This window comes from Pleurodeles waltl, chromosome 4_2 (assembly GCF_031143425.1).
Source record: "Pleurodeles waltl isolate 20211129_DDA chromosome 4_2, aPleWal1.hap1.20221129, whole genome shotgun sequence".
In the NCBI taxonomy this organism is placed as follows: Eukaryota; Metazoa; Chordata; class Amphibia; order Caudata; family Salamandridae; genus Pleurodeles; species Pleurodeles waltl.
In genome coordinates this window covers 365,184,943-365,202,134 of record NC_090443.1, presented here as the reverse complement: position 1 = coordinate 365,202,134, position 17,192 = coordinate 365,184,943, and the positions used below count along the sequence as shown (strand labels likewise).

Here is a 17,192-nt window from a genome sequence, read left to right as displayed (position 1 = left end):
GTTTCAGCCGATTTGGGCTTTATCAATGTCGCGCAGCTTCACTTGCATAGCACAGTGAGCATGGGACCCACGTCTGGATATAACCAGTTGAGCTTGTCGATTCTCACTGAGAAAAATAAAAAAGTGATGTGTGGAATGCTTGAATTTACATCAGTCGCTGATAACTTCTCGGGCTGCATTCGAGTCAGCCGTTGAACCCCACTACGCCATCTCAGAATAGAATCAGCCAATTGCAAAGTCAAACTTTGCTCCAGTAGCTTTTTCGAAGCGTGCAGTGCCTCCGAGATGTTTTTACTCCTAAGTCCAATGCTGTTAAGACCTGATGAAGTCAGGAAGAAGGTGGAGATCACAAAATAGGTAGACTTCAACTCTGAGCTGGACCGACTAGACGTGTCAATGCCACTGTCAAGTGGGATGGTGTGATAGTGAAATACCTACTCACAGAAAAAAAATATGTCCCATTATTTTGCCTCCTAATATTAAATATATCCCCGGAGCTGAGTGTAGAAAATAAATATAATAGCTATAGACATCATTCAGTGGGAACCTGAATATTCATTACGGCTTCTCCGAAGAAACTATCTTAATAACTTATTACATAAAAATGCCTCCAAGAGGCAGCACAACAAAGTACACCATTTAGAAGCATTTAGAAAACCTACAGAATTAGGCAATAGGAAAGCATACAGAATTATTGTTCCCATTATATCAAAATACACAATCTGTTATTGGAACCTCGATTATCTTCAGGAGCCTTTTCTAAAAGGTCCAAATAGGAAATATTACTACTTGTGTTGGCATGAGTCAAAGTTTTAACGTATATGTTACTTTATATAGAGCTGATTTTTTTTCCAACAACTACCCTACAACAGTCACAGGTTCGTCAGTTGTCTCGTCCACAGGTACAGTGCACAAACCGCCATCCTCCAATTTTGCTTCAAAGTCTCCTATGGAGGAACTGCAAACCTTGATGTGCTTGAAAGGTTTAAAATAATCCACTCTGTGCCGTTAAATGGTCTTTTTTCACAGTACCTAATCCTCGACACATGGCCACACAGGATCCAGTGAGCATTGTTACTGACACACACAACAGTAGGTCTAGGAGACCAAGGACCAGCAACAGAATTCTTTAGACACCAGAGGCCAGATGTAGCAAAGGTTTTTACCCATTCTGTGTCTATGGGAAAAAGTGTTCGTACATATGGCCCCAAGTAACTCCTCAGATGTCTCGGCAGATATTGTATCATTGTCACCCTCTGCATGTGATGGATTACTCACCTAGACTGTTGGAGCTTTCCCCTCTCGGATAGTCTTGAATGCCAATAGGAGGGGTCTCTTCCTCTTCCTTAATACCGGTAAATGCAACTGCTGGTTTAAGCTCCAGATATTCACCTCTCCGGTACGGCTGGCTGCCGATGCGGTAGGTCTCTCCCTCTTCATTAAAACCAATTGGTGCAACTGGTGGTTTAACTTCTGGACTTTCACCTCTCTGGTACTCTTGCACACCCATGTGATACGTCTCTCCCTCTTCATTAATACCGATTGATGTAAGTGGTGGTTTAACGTCAGGCGCTGTTATGAAAAACACATCTTTTTTATTTTTACTCTAAAAAACATGCATTTACACACTTCTACCAATTACTATCAGTTCATGTATGACAAACTAATGCAAAAGAAAACCAAATGATAAAAAACTACACATAAGTAAAATGAAAACAGATGTTGCATTTTTCACTAGTGCATTCCTCTCAAATGTTTTTAGACCTTAAGTCTGCGTAAATCCCAAAAACTATTCACTGTTTTTCTTTTATGGAAATGCATGGTAAGTTGCCCAGTCAACCATGCAACCTATACATGTTATGTTCACTGTTAAACCAAACTCAGAGTAAATCTTAAAAAATGTTACTGTAATCACAGTGCCAAAAACGGCATACAGTGTAATACTTTGACACAATCCCACACAATACTATGATAACCACTGTCTCCAGCAACCAGTTATAGATCATGAGAGAATACCTTATTACAGAAAGGGAATTTTTTTGACATTTGGCCGCCATATGCAATTGTTACAAGTGTCTGGAGGGGAAGGACGGGAGGGTGGTGCTGGTGTGCTGGCTGCCAAGAGGGATGTGTGTTACAGAGTTTCATTTATCCAGCCCAGGGTCGAAGAAATAAACTCAGTGCAACTGAGCTGTGCCCACCTGCAAAAACAGAGGAGCAGTACCATGAGTCAGAAGGGGGGTTGGGCATTGATGCTTTTGCGACGTCTTTGTCAGGCTGCGCCACATTATGATCCCCAAAAGCAGAAGCTAGCCTGGCAGCTATAACAGCTGCTGGGGAGCCTGTGGTTGTGACCTTTTATTGGCCCGCAGAGTTGGGCCAATAGAAAAAATGGAGGGCGGATGGTTGGGTGAAGGAGGGTGGATATTGCTGAGAGGAATTGAGCTCTGTTTGCCCTGACTTTTTTCCTTAAAAGATGCTGAGTTAAGCGGTAGTCGGTGAGCTAGATCCTGGGCATTGGAGATGGTGACCTGTAATATTATAGGGAGGGGTAACAACAGGTGCATTCTTATGGTGTGCAGGTGTGAAACTGACCTCTTGTAGGGTGGGGACGTCTCCCCATACAGACTGGGGATGACTTCCCTCTTATAATCAGCTGCAGTGGTGTAGTCTTGGTGTGCCGTAGTAGAACGCGAGGCAGCATATCAATGGGCAATGCGGTCGCCAGACTGAATGGTTTCTTCAGATTGGGACTATTGTTTCGATATATGTCCCAGCAGCGATGGTGGTGGGATGCTTGGGGTGTATGGTGGGGGGGAGTAATCTATGGTCTGGATGTTGACGCCCTGGCTTTGGAATCTAGGGAGGCACAAAGGCATGGGTGCTGCTAAGCTCTTTTGCTGATTTTTGTACAGTTGTGAAAGCTTACTATTAAGGCATAAGCATTGTGTGTACACCGATCACCATTTGCACTCCTGGCATCGTCCTGTGGTGGGTTTACACGTGAGTCAGTGTTGCAAAGGGTATTGCTTAGTTATTTGCTTCTTAGAAGGATGGTATATGCTACCAGCACAAGACTAAAGCTGAGACATTCGGCTGTGCAAGGCTGCACCACACGTAGACTGACAGCACTAAAACTTGCATTGTGGCTGTGGCAGCAGCATTTACTTTACAATCCCGGTAGACAGCGGTATCCAAGTCTGGCCACTAGACAGTAGTAACTCCGTGAAAGTGGCTCAGATTTTCCGAATTTACTAAGCATGGCAGATTCTTGCCCTACCCTAAAAATGCAACAACATTAAACAAAGGGGTCAGAGCCCATAATGAGGCGATCACAACAGACAATGGTGCTGCAAAGGCCGATACTGATGTCCACTCTTCGACTGGATAGGAAGACTAGTCTGCACACTTCCAAAGGCAAGAGAGTTAAACAACGATCCTTGATCAAAAAGCAATCAATAAGGATTGACATAGCGCATTGAAGGATCCCAAAACTGCGGATGACACAGGTTTTTCCAAATAAAAGTAAATGGCTCAAAATACTAGGACCTGGGACACACGCTCCAAAATAGCATGCAGATTATTGGAATTCCTGTACAGAAGAAATTGGGGAAAGAGGATTCTCTGCTGAATCGGCTATTAAATATGGTAGAGGTACAATTTGTTTCACCTCTTCATAACTGAGTTAGCTCACCTCTCATTGACCTAAGGCCATCATCAGGGGCCCATGAAGGGCCAGTATCTGTGAATCCTGAACGACAGGGATCCCTACGCTGCAGTAATCCTAGTGAGGGAAAAAGTCAAGCTGCAGCACAAAACAACAAAGGTGCCACTATCGTAAAATACCTGGTTTACACCATACAACTGCAAGAGGTCAGAAGAGCATTCACATGCATCAGAGACTCACACAGCACAGGATCTCTTAGACCATGTGCATGCGGCACCCTGATGAACTAAGTCTAGTAAATAAAAATAAAAAAGGTGGAATTCGTAAACACAAGCCGCCATAACATTTGTGAATGCCTAGATTTAGAAGAGCCATAGCAGACATGGCTTCAGTGTGGCGGAGTGGGACTGTGGGGAGGACGGAAGGGTGGGAAGGCATTCAGCACACCCCAGATAGGCCAGTAGCGCAAGTGATGCAGAAATACTCTACTATAGCATACAGGTATAATCTGAGGATACGTTTGTAGGGTGGGGCATACAGATATAATTTTAGAGATTATTTTTATTGCTGTAACCCTAGGAAAATTGTGCTGCTTTAGTATGGGGTATTATAGTGCAGAATTGTGTTTCTTAGTGATAAGAGAAATAGGTTCAACACTGGGATGGTAAGACTGATCTTGTGATGCTGTACCGTTGGGTCAGAACTACACTGTAATCAGTAGCACTCACAGGTAAATAACTCACTGTTGTTACGTTTTGGTTCTGCTGCAATGTCACTCCATGGTTTGGCCATGGGCAGGTGGGTTAAAGCTCTACATCATGGTTGGCTACAAGGGTATTCATATCATATCCTTTCTTCAGGGATTTGATGTGAAGCACAAAGAGAGTGGGCTCCTAGGCAGGAAAGTCAGGGGCTCTACAACCAGTAATAAACAAGGCAGGGGTAAGCGTATGTAGGATGGCATGATGCTAATATACTTATGATGTAGTACACATGCCCGTCTTATTGAAGACAGCATCATTTGGTAATGAAGTGTGGGCATGACATATTCATTGCTTCTTATGTTACCTGTTTGAGGGAGGAGGAGGCCAAACTTATGCATAAAATCATTGATCTTACATCCTTCACAACCTATGAGGATGGAGAGGGAAGGATGCGTTTTTTGATACCACAAACGATCCAAACATTGATTCTTTGAAGTTCAATGATGCAAAGCTTAGTGAATGCTGTGAGAAGTGGACTCGTAGAATATATTATATGGGCGGTGACTTTAACACTACGTTACACTGGGCCTTCGATTCAGATCATCAAATTGAAGTCTGTCTTCTGTGGCATAAACTCTCCAATAGATTATTAACATGGTAAATGGGGTCGGTATTTAGAGGAAGCAGCATGGACAGAAGGAAGGTTTCTACACTTGCGTTCAAGACTCTATGTCACGTGTTGGATAGTAGTTCATTTGCGGAAACCTGGCACAATGGGCGAGTTGTGCTGAAATACTTGCCAACACAAAATCACATCACTTTCTTGTCACTTTGACAACTAAGGTTTTCAATAACATCCAGCTGTGTCATATTTAGTGGCTCCCTGGAGAGGCATTTCGTTGTGGAATTCTTGGAAACTAAAGTAGGCTTGCTTCTAAAGTACGGGAAGCACAGTATGGGAAGCCATCAAGGTCTATATGAAAGGCTTTTGTATCGCTAAACAGGACAGCGTTCTTAGAGTAAACAACCTGAAAGTAAAGAAAAACATTTTGCCGACTCAAAGGGAGAGGAACTATTAGCAGAGTTAAACTTGATACTGTATTTGTTGCATGAGCTGGACCAAGGTGCGTAGCACTATTTGGCAGGAAAACCAAGACCAACCCAAGCACGAAGAGCGAGAAAGATCAGGCAGTATATTTCACTTCTTAGTAAGCCTTTCACCCAGCATACTGTGCTGGGTGTGAGGGAAGAGGTCAGGGGAATCAGGTGAAGTGGTATTTGACAAAAAAGGGCAAACTTGATGTCTTAACCAAACATTACTCAGCTGTGTAAGACAAGGTCAGCAATGCATTAAGCCCAAGTCGTAGAGGGACTCAAGTTATCATTCTACAAGGAATACAGAGACTTGCATTCTCCTTGGCTACTAAGTTTTTATGAAGAAGTGATTGTGGATACATGTGTGCCAACCACCTTCTGGTTAACAGTCATGACTATCCTATTTATGCCCAGAAAGTACATCCTTCTCAGTCTAACCTATAGACTACCGTCAATAACAAACATCGATAGCAAGATATGATTACAGCCAACAGGCTGAATTCACTGATTCTAGGGTTGGTGCTTCTTGAGCAAGTAAGGTTTATACCGGTAATGGAAACAGAGCATAATTTATCAATGCTACCTGCTGTGTCCACCAACTTGTCCAAGAACTGCAGGCTATGTTTCCAGACACAGAGAATTCCCTCCACTTTCAATGGAATGGTCTTTTCTCGTAGGGAACTAAATTGGGGATATGGATTCTTCAACTCCTATCTCTGCTCTACCTTTGTCCTTCGGCCAGGGTCAAAATAAATTGACAACTGGCAGGGTCTTTCAAAATCACCAAGGGGACGAGGAACATATGTACATTACTGCTGCTGCTGTTCATCACTGGGAAGGAGCCACCGGAGGCATAGCATTTAGCAAACATGGTCTTTTACAATCTATCAATAGGCTGTAGTCCTTGTGAAGCTTCTTCCCTCTTTTCTGTGCTATTTCATTTGGCCAGTTTTCTGATTTGAACATCAACTGTTTCCTCCACGGTTGTCGAGCATGAGCACCCGTTCTGAATGGTGGTTGGATTCCACATAGTATTTTGGCATGTAGATGCAAAGGGAACTGTAATGTGGTTATCAGTGATAATTATGGCCCAGTGATTGAAATATTGGTCAAGATCCTGCTTTCTAGTAATCAAACTGCCCTGATTCCAATGGTTGTATTCCCTAAATTTCTATATTTGTATCGTAATATTCCAAACCTGCTGAACAAGGCCTTTTTGCGATACTGTGACCATATTTGACCTAGATAATGTGGCAAACCCCCTTACTCTGCAGTGAAATAATGTCAACAAATGAGAGGGATGGACTAAAGTTTCTGAATTTCAGCGTAATTATTATACCGGCCAAGCGCACTTTGCAGTGTTCTGGTATCAAGCACTCATCTGCCCCATTTGGTGGCTGAGATAGGCCAGATCGAGTACGGAACACTGCAATAGTGCTTTTATATATGATGCACATGCCCCCAAGCAGATTACCGCAGGGACAAGCACAAATATGACTTGGTACTGGTTGGCCAGAGTGCCCTGTACGACGCAACTCTATTTACAAGTAATTGATTTCCCAAATACACAATGCTGGTTGTTGTGCATAAACACAATGGCTGTTGTACAAAGTAAGGAGTTACTTAGATCTCTAAGGAACAACAGGCCACAGATGTAGACACAGACACCACTGAGGGGAAGTGAGAGTTTTGCTGTGCACAAACTGCCCCGGTCTCTTATGAATAGTAGACACACATTGATATACCTTATTTTTCTGCACTGTATTTCTTACATCCTTATGGATGTATGTAAATGTGACCCATCCTTGATTAGTGTCCCTTGTGCTGGCACTCATCTAGTGATCTAATTCACCAAGCCTGGTACTGGCTGTGGAAACAGCACTACTGTCCTAGAGTGTTCGATCTGTAAATCTGACTTTTTTGACTTACAAAAGGGTTTTTAAGAACGTCTATTTCTGTGTGTAAGCTACGCATACATGCAAATAGGTTTACTAATCATGCCCACCTTAGAGTAAGACCTGTTTTTATTAGCAAAAAAATGAAAACAGTAACTCAACCAATTTCGTATTTTGCTGAATGGTCTCCACTGTGGATTCTATATATTAAGTGAACAGTCAGAACAATAAGAGGCAAGACTGCCTAGCTCCACGTTTCAAGGAGAACATGATGGACATTTTTTCTATTTCATTCGCCAATTTAGCATCACATGTTTTATCAACAGTATGGTAAAAACTTGTATCCAGGCATGGTTCACTTTGGATGAGCCAGTCCTTCCTCCATCTACATTACTGATTAATTTAGAGGATTATGGAGTGCTGTCCTGGCCTCTATCCCTGTTCTCAATGCATACAGGGGGCAGGGTCAAGCAGAATGTAGAGAAGGCATGTTGGTTTTCAGCTCCAGGTACACCCCCTTGAATATGATTAAAATCCTTTATTACAACAGTTAAAGGTACACAACTTTGATGTGGCAACTTATGGGATCCGGAAGGTAGCCACTGGTGAGCATTAGCACTGAGCTGTAGCACTTGAAAAGGCACTGTGAGACAGTATAAAGAGGCTTCCTCCTCCCCGCCAGCAGACGGTAAGATGACACTGACAGAAGTGTGATGTAAGAAGGATGGGAAAGACGAAGCTTTAGACTACCTTCTGGTGTGGTGGGCTTATTGGAAAGCAGAGGTGCACAAGTGCCCAAGGACTGGGGGCCCAACTGAGATAGAAGATGAGCAGGAGTGGGTGCTGTGGTAAACGTGGTGATGCAGCTGTGGTTAGGGGAGGGGGATAGAGGAGCGGGGGCTAGGCAGAGCCTTAGCTATGAACAGGGGTGTGACATTGAGGTCCAAGAGGGTGGAGAATACAGTGGGCAGTGAGGGGTGGAAGCACCGAGTTTGGTGGACACAAGGGGTGAACAGAGGAGTAAATACACTGGGGAAGGTGCAGAGGAAAACGCGCACTCCCTTAAAGGTAATCTTGTGTTGGTGCCTTAGGGTAAGTAGCTTCACTACAGGACTGGAAGAGCACATAGCCCTTTAAAAAGATGGAATTACACATTACAAGTGAAGTGGCCCCACAAAAAGACAATGGGATCTCCTAGAGCTACCTACAGTGAAGCATGGTAGACCATGGGGACCATTACGTGTGAGACAATACACATCAAATAGCTATGGAAGTCCTGCAGACCCCCACCCATCAAAGGGAGGGGGGAAGTGTTTAGTGGTGGAAACCTTCTGCCTGTATTACACTGTGCAAGAGATAGAGCACAGTAAGCTCGGACAGTCTAACATGCTCAATGGAGAAGAAGCTAACTAGGCTGGCGCCGGCCAACAAAGTCACAATTATACCCAACAAATAAGCGCTGGCCAATGGAGATATGTTTAAGATGCTAAAACCAGTATCGCCAGTCCAGTGTGTTGAGCACTGCCCACAGCAGGAAGACAAACCTACTATAAAAAGATGTCCTGGCAGCTATCGCGGATATACGAACATCACTGGAAAGAAGAATAGAAACAAAAGCAACAGACAATCTTAGTTCATGACGATGGAGAGTAACAGTGGTGGAAGCAATGACAAATTTGATTTGAACCAGTTGAAAAAGATGATGTTGCCACACATGCAGAAGTCCATCAGATATTGGTGATGATACAGGAACATCAAGGAGATACTCCGAGTAGCAGTAGCTGGAAAGTGAGGGAGGGTGCACTGGGCAACGCAGCAATTATACAGTCAATGACCTGGAATATGAAAGAGCTTTATGTTCCCACCAAAGAGAGAAGAGTGTCTTTCTATATGAGACTCCACGGAATTGGGGTGACCTTTCTACAGGACACACATTTGTCAGATGCTGAGGAAAAAAGGTTCTGAAGAAGTGAAAAGATAGGTTTTATAATGCATCCTACACAACAAGTTCTGGGGGGTGGCATCTTAGTAACTGGGTGTCAGCTACAACAACGCTACTAGTTGAACAGCCCTCTGCGAACCTGTTGCGTAAATCTGGCCAGCTGGTAGGTACAGTTGATGGGACTGTAGTGGTACTATTGAATGAATGTGTACCCAATTAAGAATGAAGAAGAGTTTTATAATACCTTTTTTTTAACTTTTCTTTTATTGTTAATAACACAATATGACACAGAGTCAGTGGGATCAGGGTCCCGTCAATCGGGAGTAATTACACATCAGTGATATTAGGAAACCGAAGGAGAAGAAAAAACTCATAAGGCACAAACAAGGTATCAGTCATAATATAAAAACTTGAGGTAGAGTTCACTTCCAACTTATTTTAGGCTATGTGGGGGGGTTTAAAGAGGGTAAAGATATGAGGGTAAACAGTAGGTTGTACCTGTTCAGACGAAAGAACCAGGGAGTGCCACCCTGGGAAGCGAGGGATGTTGCTGCACGGATAATGGGTGTTGCAGCTCATGTCAACTCTGTGGTCAGTTTCGGTTGGGACCAGGTGACTAGCAGACGACATAGGGAAAAGGATGTCCCATGGAGGTCTGTTTGGAGCGTTGCTGGAAGGCGACGTTCGGACTCTAGTGGGTATTTTAGAAAGAGACGTGGGGATAAGGGGCGAGAGGGAGAGAGAAAGAGAGAGAGAGAGGAAAGAAAGTAAGAAAGAGGGAAAAGGAGAAAAGAAGAAGAAACAGTAGGAAAAGGGAGAGGGAGAAGGGGAAGAAGAGGAAAGAAAAGGAAGAGTGGGAGAGGAGAAAAGAATAGAAAAGAGAGGAAGAGAAGGGGAGATAAGGAGGGGGAGAGGGGGGAAATACAGAGGGAGGGGGAGGTACGGGAGCGAGGGGGAGAGGGGGGAAGAGATGCATGTGGGGGAGGGGAGGGAAAGGGAAGGGAGAAGGGAACAGTGGTGGTTCCGGGTAGGGCACTATTGCCCCCTTGTGAGGAAGGGAGCCCATACCTGTAGGAATAATTGAGCTTGGTCTTGTTATAGATGATCCGTTCATGCATAGCAGTGCGGATCATGGCTGTAATCCATTCCTCCGGGCTTGGGGGGGTCTCTGACCGCCAGTGTCTGAGTATGCAAATTTTTGCAGTAGCTAACGCTGTGTGCAACAGTCTCTTGTGTGGTCTAGGGAGGTCTGGTAGGGAGGTCGTATCTTGCAGAAGTATAAGGGCAGGAGGAAGTGGTGACGGAAGGGACATTACTTCAGCCAGAGTGGAGCTCACAGCATCCCAGAGTGGTCGTACTGTTGTACAGTTTACTAAGATATGTATCAGGTCACAGGATGTTTCTGGACATCGCCAGCAGTTCGCATGCGGGAGGAGTCCGATCCTATGCAGTTTCGCTGGGGACCAGTGCCATTCATGTAAGATTTTGAAGAGGCAGAATTTCAAGCGTGCTTCCCGGGTGCCTCTGTCTAGTGTCTCTAGGGTAGCTTCCCAATCATCTGGGTCTAGATCCTGCTGCAGCCTGGTTTGCCACCGTAGACGTAGTTTGTCCATTAGCGGTTGGGAGTAAAGCCGTCTAATAATTAGATCATATAGACCCGACATTACTCCCTTGTATTGTCCCCATTGCTGCAGGTAAGCCACTATCGGTGAGGGCAGGGATCCCCGCTGTGGAGGTGTACTCCCTTGGGAGAGACAATGCTTGAGTTGCATGTATCTCCATTCCTGGTTCGGGTGTAGGCCGAACTCCTCCCGTAGCTTGGGGAAGGGTTTGAGCACATTGTTCTCCAGGACCTGTGAGAGGGTGAGGATGCCTGTCTGTTTCCATTGCGGCCAATGGAGTACCTCGCCACCTATGCGTAGGCCACTGTTGTGCCACAGGGGCGCTTGGGCATGTATGAGGGGGTGGACCCCAAACAGTCGGTGGGCCCTTTGTCAGAATGCCCTGGTCGCCGCCAGGATAGGATTCACTGAGTTAGTGGCTGGGAGGTCTGCACGGTAGGGTCCACCGAGTCCTTCGTTCGCAGTCAGGAGTCATTTTTCCACTGCTATCCACAAGGGGGGGATCTGGTATATTCGATAGTGTATTGGATAACTGAGACATTTGGAGGGCTAAAGAGTAGTGTTCCACTGATGGGAGTCCCATTCCCCCGTTTATGCGGCGGGCCAAAAGCTTGGCTGGTGATAGCCGCGGCCGCATTGTGCCCCACACAAATGATCTAATTAGTGCATCAATGCCTCTTAGTGTGGAGAGGGGCACTTGTAAGGGCAGGAGACCTAGGATATAGGTGAAACAGGGTACCGTCACCATTCTAACCACTTGTACTCTGCCCCACATGGAAAGGCCTAACTGGGTCCATTTCGCAAAGTCCAGTTTCATCCGCGTGATGAGAGGGTCAATGTTGTCCGCAACCATGTGTGCCAGTCCAGGGTTAACAAGCACTCCTAGGTATTTAAGACGTTTTGGCGTCCACCGGAATGGGTAGCCTAGGAGTGCCGCTTTTGTGGTTACTCGCGATAGCGGAAGTGCCTGGCTTTTGTCCCAGTTAATACGGTATCCCGATAGGGCTGCGAAGTCCTCGATTACCTCGAATAGGGCCGGTATGGATCTTTCCAGGTCTGTGAGTGTTAAGAGGATATCGTCAGCATAGAGGTATATCTTGGAGGTGCCTTCGGGAAGTGGTAGGCCGGTTATGGAGGGGGAGGACCGGAGAGGTGAAAGGGGGCACCCCTGCCGTGTACCCCTTCGGATAGGGAAAGGGTCTGAGAGGAAGCCTCCGCAGTTGACTCTGGCCGCGGGTTGATCATAGAGCAGTCGTACCATGGAGATAAATTTGTTGCCTAGGCCAAATCTCTCTAAGGCTGCAAATAGGTAGGGCCATTCTATGCGGTCGAACACTTTTTCGGCGTCTAAGGACAGGGCCAGCGCCGACTCCGGGGAGTCTCTGGCCGCCCATAAGGTATGGCATAGGGTTCGTAGGTGGTTCCTAGACGTGCGGCCCGGTACAAACCCCACCTGTGTATAGTGTATTAAGGACTGGATTACTTTATGTAGTCTGTTTGCCAGGACGCTTGCTAGAATTTTGATGTCCCCGTTTAGTAGAGAGATGGGTCGGTAGCTGCCGCATAATAAAGGATCTCTCCCAGGCTTCGGTATGACAGCTATTGTGGCATTGTTGGATATGGCCCCTAATGTCTGTGTTTCGCAGGCTTCATTGAGGGCTTCGCATAGGATATCAATCGCCTCTGCCCATACCCATTTATAAAATTCTGCAGGGTATCCATCCTCTCCGGGTGATTTGTGGTACTGGAGGTCAGAGATGACTTTATCTATCTCCTGTCTGCTTATTTCCCCTTCTAATAGGCTACGGCCCTCGTCTGTTAGGGAGGGGAGGTCTAGCTTCTTTAAAAAGGTGGTAGCTTGCGCTAGGTTGGTCGTGGTTTCCGGCGTGTAAAGGCGTCTATAGAATTGGGCAAATTTGTTTGCAATGGCCTGCGGGTTGGTCAGTATGTCCCCGGACGGAGAGCGAATGGCTGGGATGGCTAGGGCGGCTGCTCTTTGACGGAGTTGGGCTGCGAGCAGTCGCCCCGCCTTCTCACCCTGTTCATAGTGTCTCCCTTGGAGTCTCTGTAATGCGAATTCGGCCTGGGTGGTGTATAGCTCATTAAGGGCCATTTGTGCTTGCTCTAAACTTCGGCGGCCAGGAAGGGAGGGGTGTGCCGTATATTGTCTGGTTAGTCGGCGTATGTAGAGTTCCAGAGCCGCTTGTTGCTCTTTTCTGTCTTTGTTCGCTATCGCCGCATCCCGCATGAGCTGTCCCCGTATCGAGGCTTTGGCTGCAGCCCACATAGTTCGACTCGAATCAACCGTACCAAGGTTGTCTTGGGCAAAAGTGGTCGCATGATCCTGTAGCTGCAACTTACCTTGGGGGGATCGATATCGATGGATCGCTAATCTCCAGGGTTTTCGGCCCGGGGATACCAGGCCTAAGCGGATGGCTATAAGGACTGGGGAGTGGTCTGATAGGCCTCTCTCCAGTATATCGTCCTCCAAGGTGTGGGCCATAAGATTGTGGGATAGGAGAAAGTAATCGATCCGTGATTGGGTACCGTGCACCGGCGAGAGAAAGGCAAATTCTCTGTCCGTTGGGTGAGTCAGCCTCCAGTGGTCAACCAAACCGTTATCCGCGAGTATATCAGACTGGATGGCCCTGTCTGCGTTGTTACTCGTGTCTAGAGGCCCCGTCCTGTCCAATGCTGCGTCCCTTGCTAGGTTCCAGTCTCCTCCTATAACGTAACGGGATGCCCCTATCTCGGTTAGAAGTCGATTGAGCTGGAGAAAGAAGAGGCGTTTGGGACCTCTTGGTGCATAGACTGATCCCACACACAATGTTGAGTCCCCGATTTTCAGTTTGGTAAATATGTATTGGCCCTCGGGGTCTGTCCACGATTTGACACCGTGAAAGGGAGGGTTTTGCGTAAGAGGATCGCCACCCCGCTTTTTCTTGGGACATTCTCTGTATCGGGTGTGGGTGGGGTGCAACTAAACAAGACGGTTCCCACCCAGTCACGTAGTAATCTATCAGATTCAAGACTGTCTAGGTGTGTCTCTTGTAATAAGGCGATGTCTGCCTGCTTAGAATTAAGGTAGGATAGGACTTTCTTCCGTTTGATAAAGTGGGTAAGGCCGTTTACGTTCCATGATATCACCCTGAGGGGAACTACCGGTGCTCCCATCTGGTTGGGTATCCTTGTTTCCTGTGTCCGCCCACCCGGGGGTATGAGCTCGGGGGAGTGGGGTGGACTCTGTGAACTGAAGAGGATGTCGGGGAGAGGGAAGAAGGGGGGGGGGGAAGGGTGGGTGGCGGGCGCGTTGGATACGAAGAGGAGTTGAAAAGAGAATAAAGAGAAGACAGTGGGGGGGGGGAGAAGAAATAAAAAAAAGAAGGTAAAGAGGGGAGACCGGGATACAAATCCCGAAGTACACGAACTTTGACCGGCGGGTCTAAAACCTAGGCCGAATGAGCTTCGACACCCGGCCAGCGGGCCCCGTGCTGGGGGGGGGGGCGGCGCCCACGAGGCGCCCCAGACCTCCGCGTGGATGCATCCAATTATGTCCGGGGGGGGTGTGGAATGTGTTTGTGACCAGAGGATGGGGGGGGGGGGGAGGAGGGGAGGTCGCATGTTGGCCGCGTCCCAATGCGGGGGGGTGAGGGGGGGGGGATGGGGGAAGCGCGAGGAAAGGACAGGGGCAAGTATTGTTGTTACTGAGGTCGCTTCCCCTTGGTTATTCTGAGGGGTTGTGGCATGTATATGCTCTGGGACTTGGCATCTGTGGTCTGTTCTGCTTTGTACCAACGCCCATCGTTATGTCACTATTGCGTTTGTTAGTAGATCGGGGTCTAGAGCTCAAAACCCAGTTCAGAATCGTTTTGCCCCAACCCTGCCAGGGCAAGCCAGTAGTGTGCAAGGGTATTGCGTCAGTTCCCATATTTTCCAGAGGACGCTATGGATCCTGATTCTAGATGGGAGAAGTGATACGGGACATGGAAAGTGTTACCCGGCATGAAAGGGAGGGACGTAGAGAAACAAAAGTAATCGGGGCCAACAAAAACTATCACACAATCCGAACAGTCTAAGCAGTCCGAGGCGGTTAAAGCCTTCTGGGGGGAGGGGGGGCGGTTCTCCGTGGTTCCATGTCTGAGGAGTGTACATTAAAGTAGAGTACTCATCATGTCTCTGTGTCTGGGCTTTTTCATCAAAGTTCCTATGTTTCCTGCAACGTTTCTATGGCAGTCTGTGGTTGTAGATATCGAGGGCTTGTAGGAAAACTGTGTCCATGTTGGTTTCAGGTAGTAGGCACCTAGGGTTTCAAAGGGGATCGGGACTTGTCTCTGTCCGGCAGTTGTGTGTGCATTGCCACCGCCTGTAGGACCTGGCCCCTGTCATCAAAACTTTTTGTTAACCTCTCCAGGTCTCTGCCCCTGGTTTGGGGGTCTGTAGTAGGTCTTCCGTCGGTGTCCAGAGCAATTTCCGATTGGCCCATTCCCCTGGTTTGGTTCTGTGTGTCTTGGGGGGTTGGGTTGTTGATTCCATGGATTGTGTCGGATCATGCAGCCCCTCTAGGAATGACTTCAAATCCTCTGGGTCATAGAAGGTTCGTGACTCTCCGTTCTTAGTTATCCACATCCTGGCTGGCTCGAAGAGGCCGAATTTAACGTCCAGATGGCGAGGGCGGAAGGAGAGAAAGGCTCTTCTTCGATCTGCTGTTTCTTTGGAGAAGTCTGCTGAAAAGGCGGATTTCGAGGGGACCGAGCCGGAGTGGGCCTTGCCGTCGGGACAGCTGTAGCAATTGGCGGACCTGCCCGTGCCGGAGGAAGCAGGCTATGATTGGACGAGGACGATCTTGTCCGTTTTGTCTCTGGAGACCAAGTCTATGCGCTCTTTGAAATTCCAGAGGGGGGTCAAATGTTATGTCGGCTAGTTTGGGAAGCGTGTCTCGCAGGTAAGAGAGGATATCTGTACCCTCAATGCCTTTCGGAAATCCAAGGAAGCGGATGTTGTTTCTGCGGCTTCGGTCCTCAAGGTCGGTTAACTTGCTGCGAAGGTACAAGAGTTCCTGATCTCTGTCAGTCTGTAAGACCACTTGACTTTCCACGGCCGCTACTCGATGGTCCAGTCTGGAGATTTGTGACTGGAAGCCCGCTATTTCCAAGCGCATGGATCTCGTTTCCGCTGTTAATGCTGACATGGCAGTGTCCATACCTTCCAGTTTGCGGCCTACTGCCGATATCTCCTGCAGTATACGATCCATTGATGCTCCTTGAGTATTGTCTGACATGGTGTCGTGTGAGGGGGGCGGAGAGGCTGCGGGAGCAGGATGTTTCTGTTGACGCAGGGCTTCAGAGAAGAGTAGTTGGCGAGCGGGTTTACACAGTGCTTTACCCGCCGTCTTGCCTCTGGGCATTGCGGGTTTCTCCCTGCAGGTGGGGATCCCAGGGGGTGCCTGTCCGTGTCTCAATGAGGGCGATCAGCGTGGGCGGCAGAGGAGAGAGGGTGGCGGGTGGGGTTCAGAGTTCAGAGGGGTACCTCTCTGAGTGGCCTGCTGGGGAGGGCTGTCGTTGGTGTATATGTACGAGGGGAAGGATCACGGTGTTGGCTCTATAGCATTCAGCGTCCCGCAGGGCTGTTCCGTGGAGAGAGGGGTTGTTTTGGAGCCGAGCCGAGGTCCGATGTTACTCCTGGCCCTCTTTGCTCTTCATGCCTCGTTAGTTCCTGTTAGTGTGGTATTGCTTCTTTTGTTGTTATGTTTGTGTTGATCGTTTTCCTTTCTCTTTTTTTTTTCTTTTTCTCCTCTTTTTTTTTTGTTTTCTTACTCTTTGCCCCCTCTTGTGCTTGCCCCTCTTTTTATTAGGTAGTTTGCTCCTTTACTCTTTGCCTTCTCCTCTTCCTTTCGTCTTCCTTCTCTCTCCGCTCGTTGTTATATTCCTCTCTCTCTCTCCCCACTCCCGGCCCCTCTCTCACTCATCCACCACCCTCATCTCCGTACGTCTCTCATCCTCCCTGACTCACCGGCTCGGCTCTCACCTCTCCATCCTCTTTGGGGCCTCTGTCGTTTCTCAGGGGGTCTTCTCTGGAGCAGGTAAGGCTGGGGGGGTGGGGGGGTAGCCGTCCGTTGCGCTCCGCTGGTGGTGAGGCCTCTTGTCGCCGATCCCGTCACCCCCGGCAGAAAGGGGAAGGGTGGAGAGGCACTGGGAGACGCGTCGTCAGCATTGGGCCACCTCCTGTTGTTGTTCCGGGCCCTGATGGTGGTCGGCTCCGTTCTCCCCC

General features: G+C 47.7%; 1 protein-coding gene across 4 annotated transcripts in view; it reads right to left on the bottom strand.

Annotated features, from left to right (window-relative positions):
* The window catches only part of LOC138292722 (zinc finger protein 135-like), a 178,858-nt gene that overhangs the window by 59,923 nt on the left and 101,743 nt on the right, over positions 1-17,192 (bottom strand). For all 4 annotated transcript variants that reach the window (XM_069231456.1, XM_069231454.1, XM_069231457.1 and 1 more), the window contains one exon: positions 1,279-1,572. In XM_069231456.1, the coding sequence (XP_069087557.1) occupies positions 1,279-1,572 (294 nt within the window). The remainder of the gene's footprint in view (positions 1-1,278; positions 1,573-17,192) is intronic.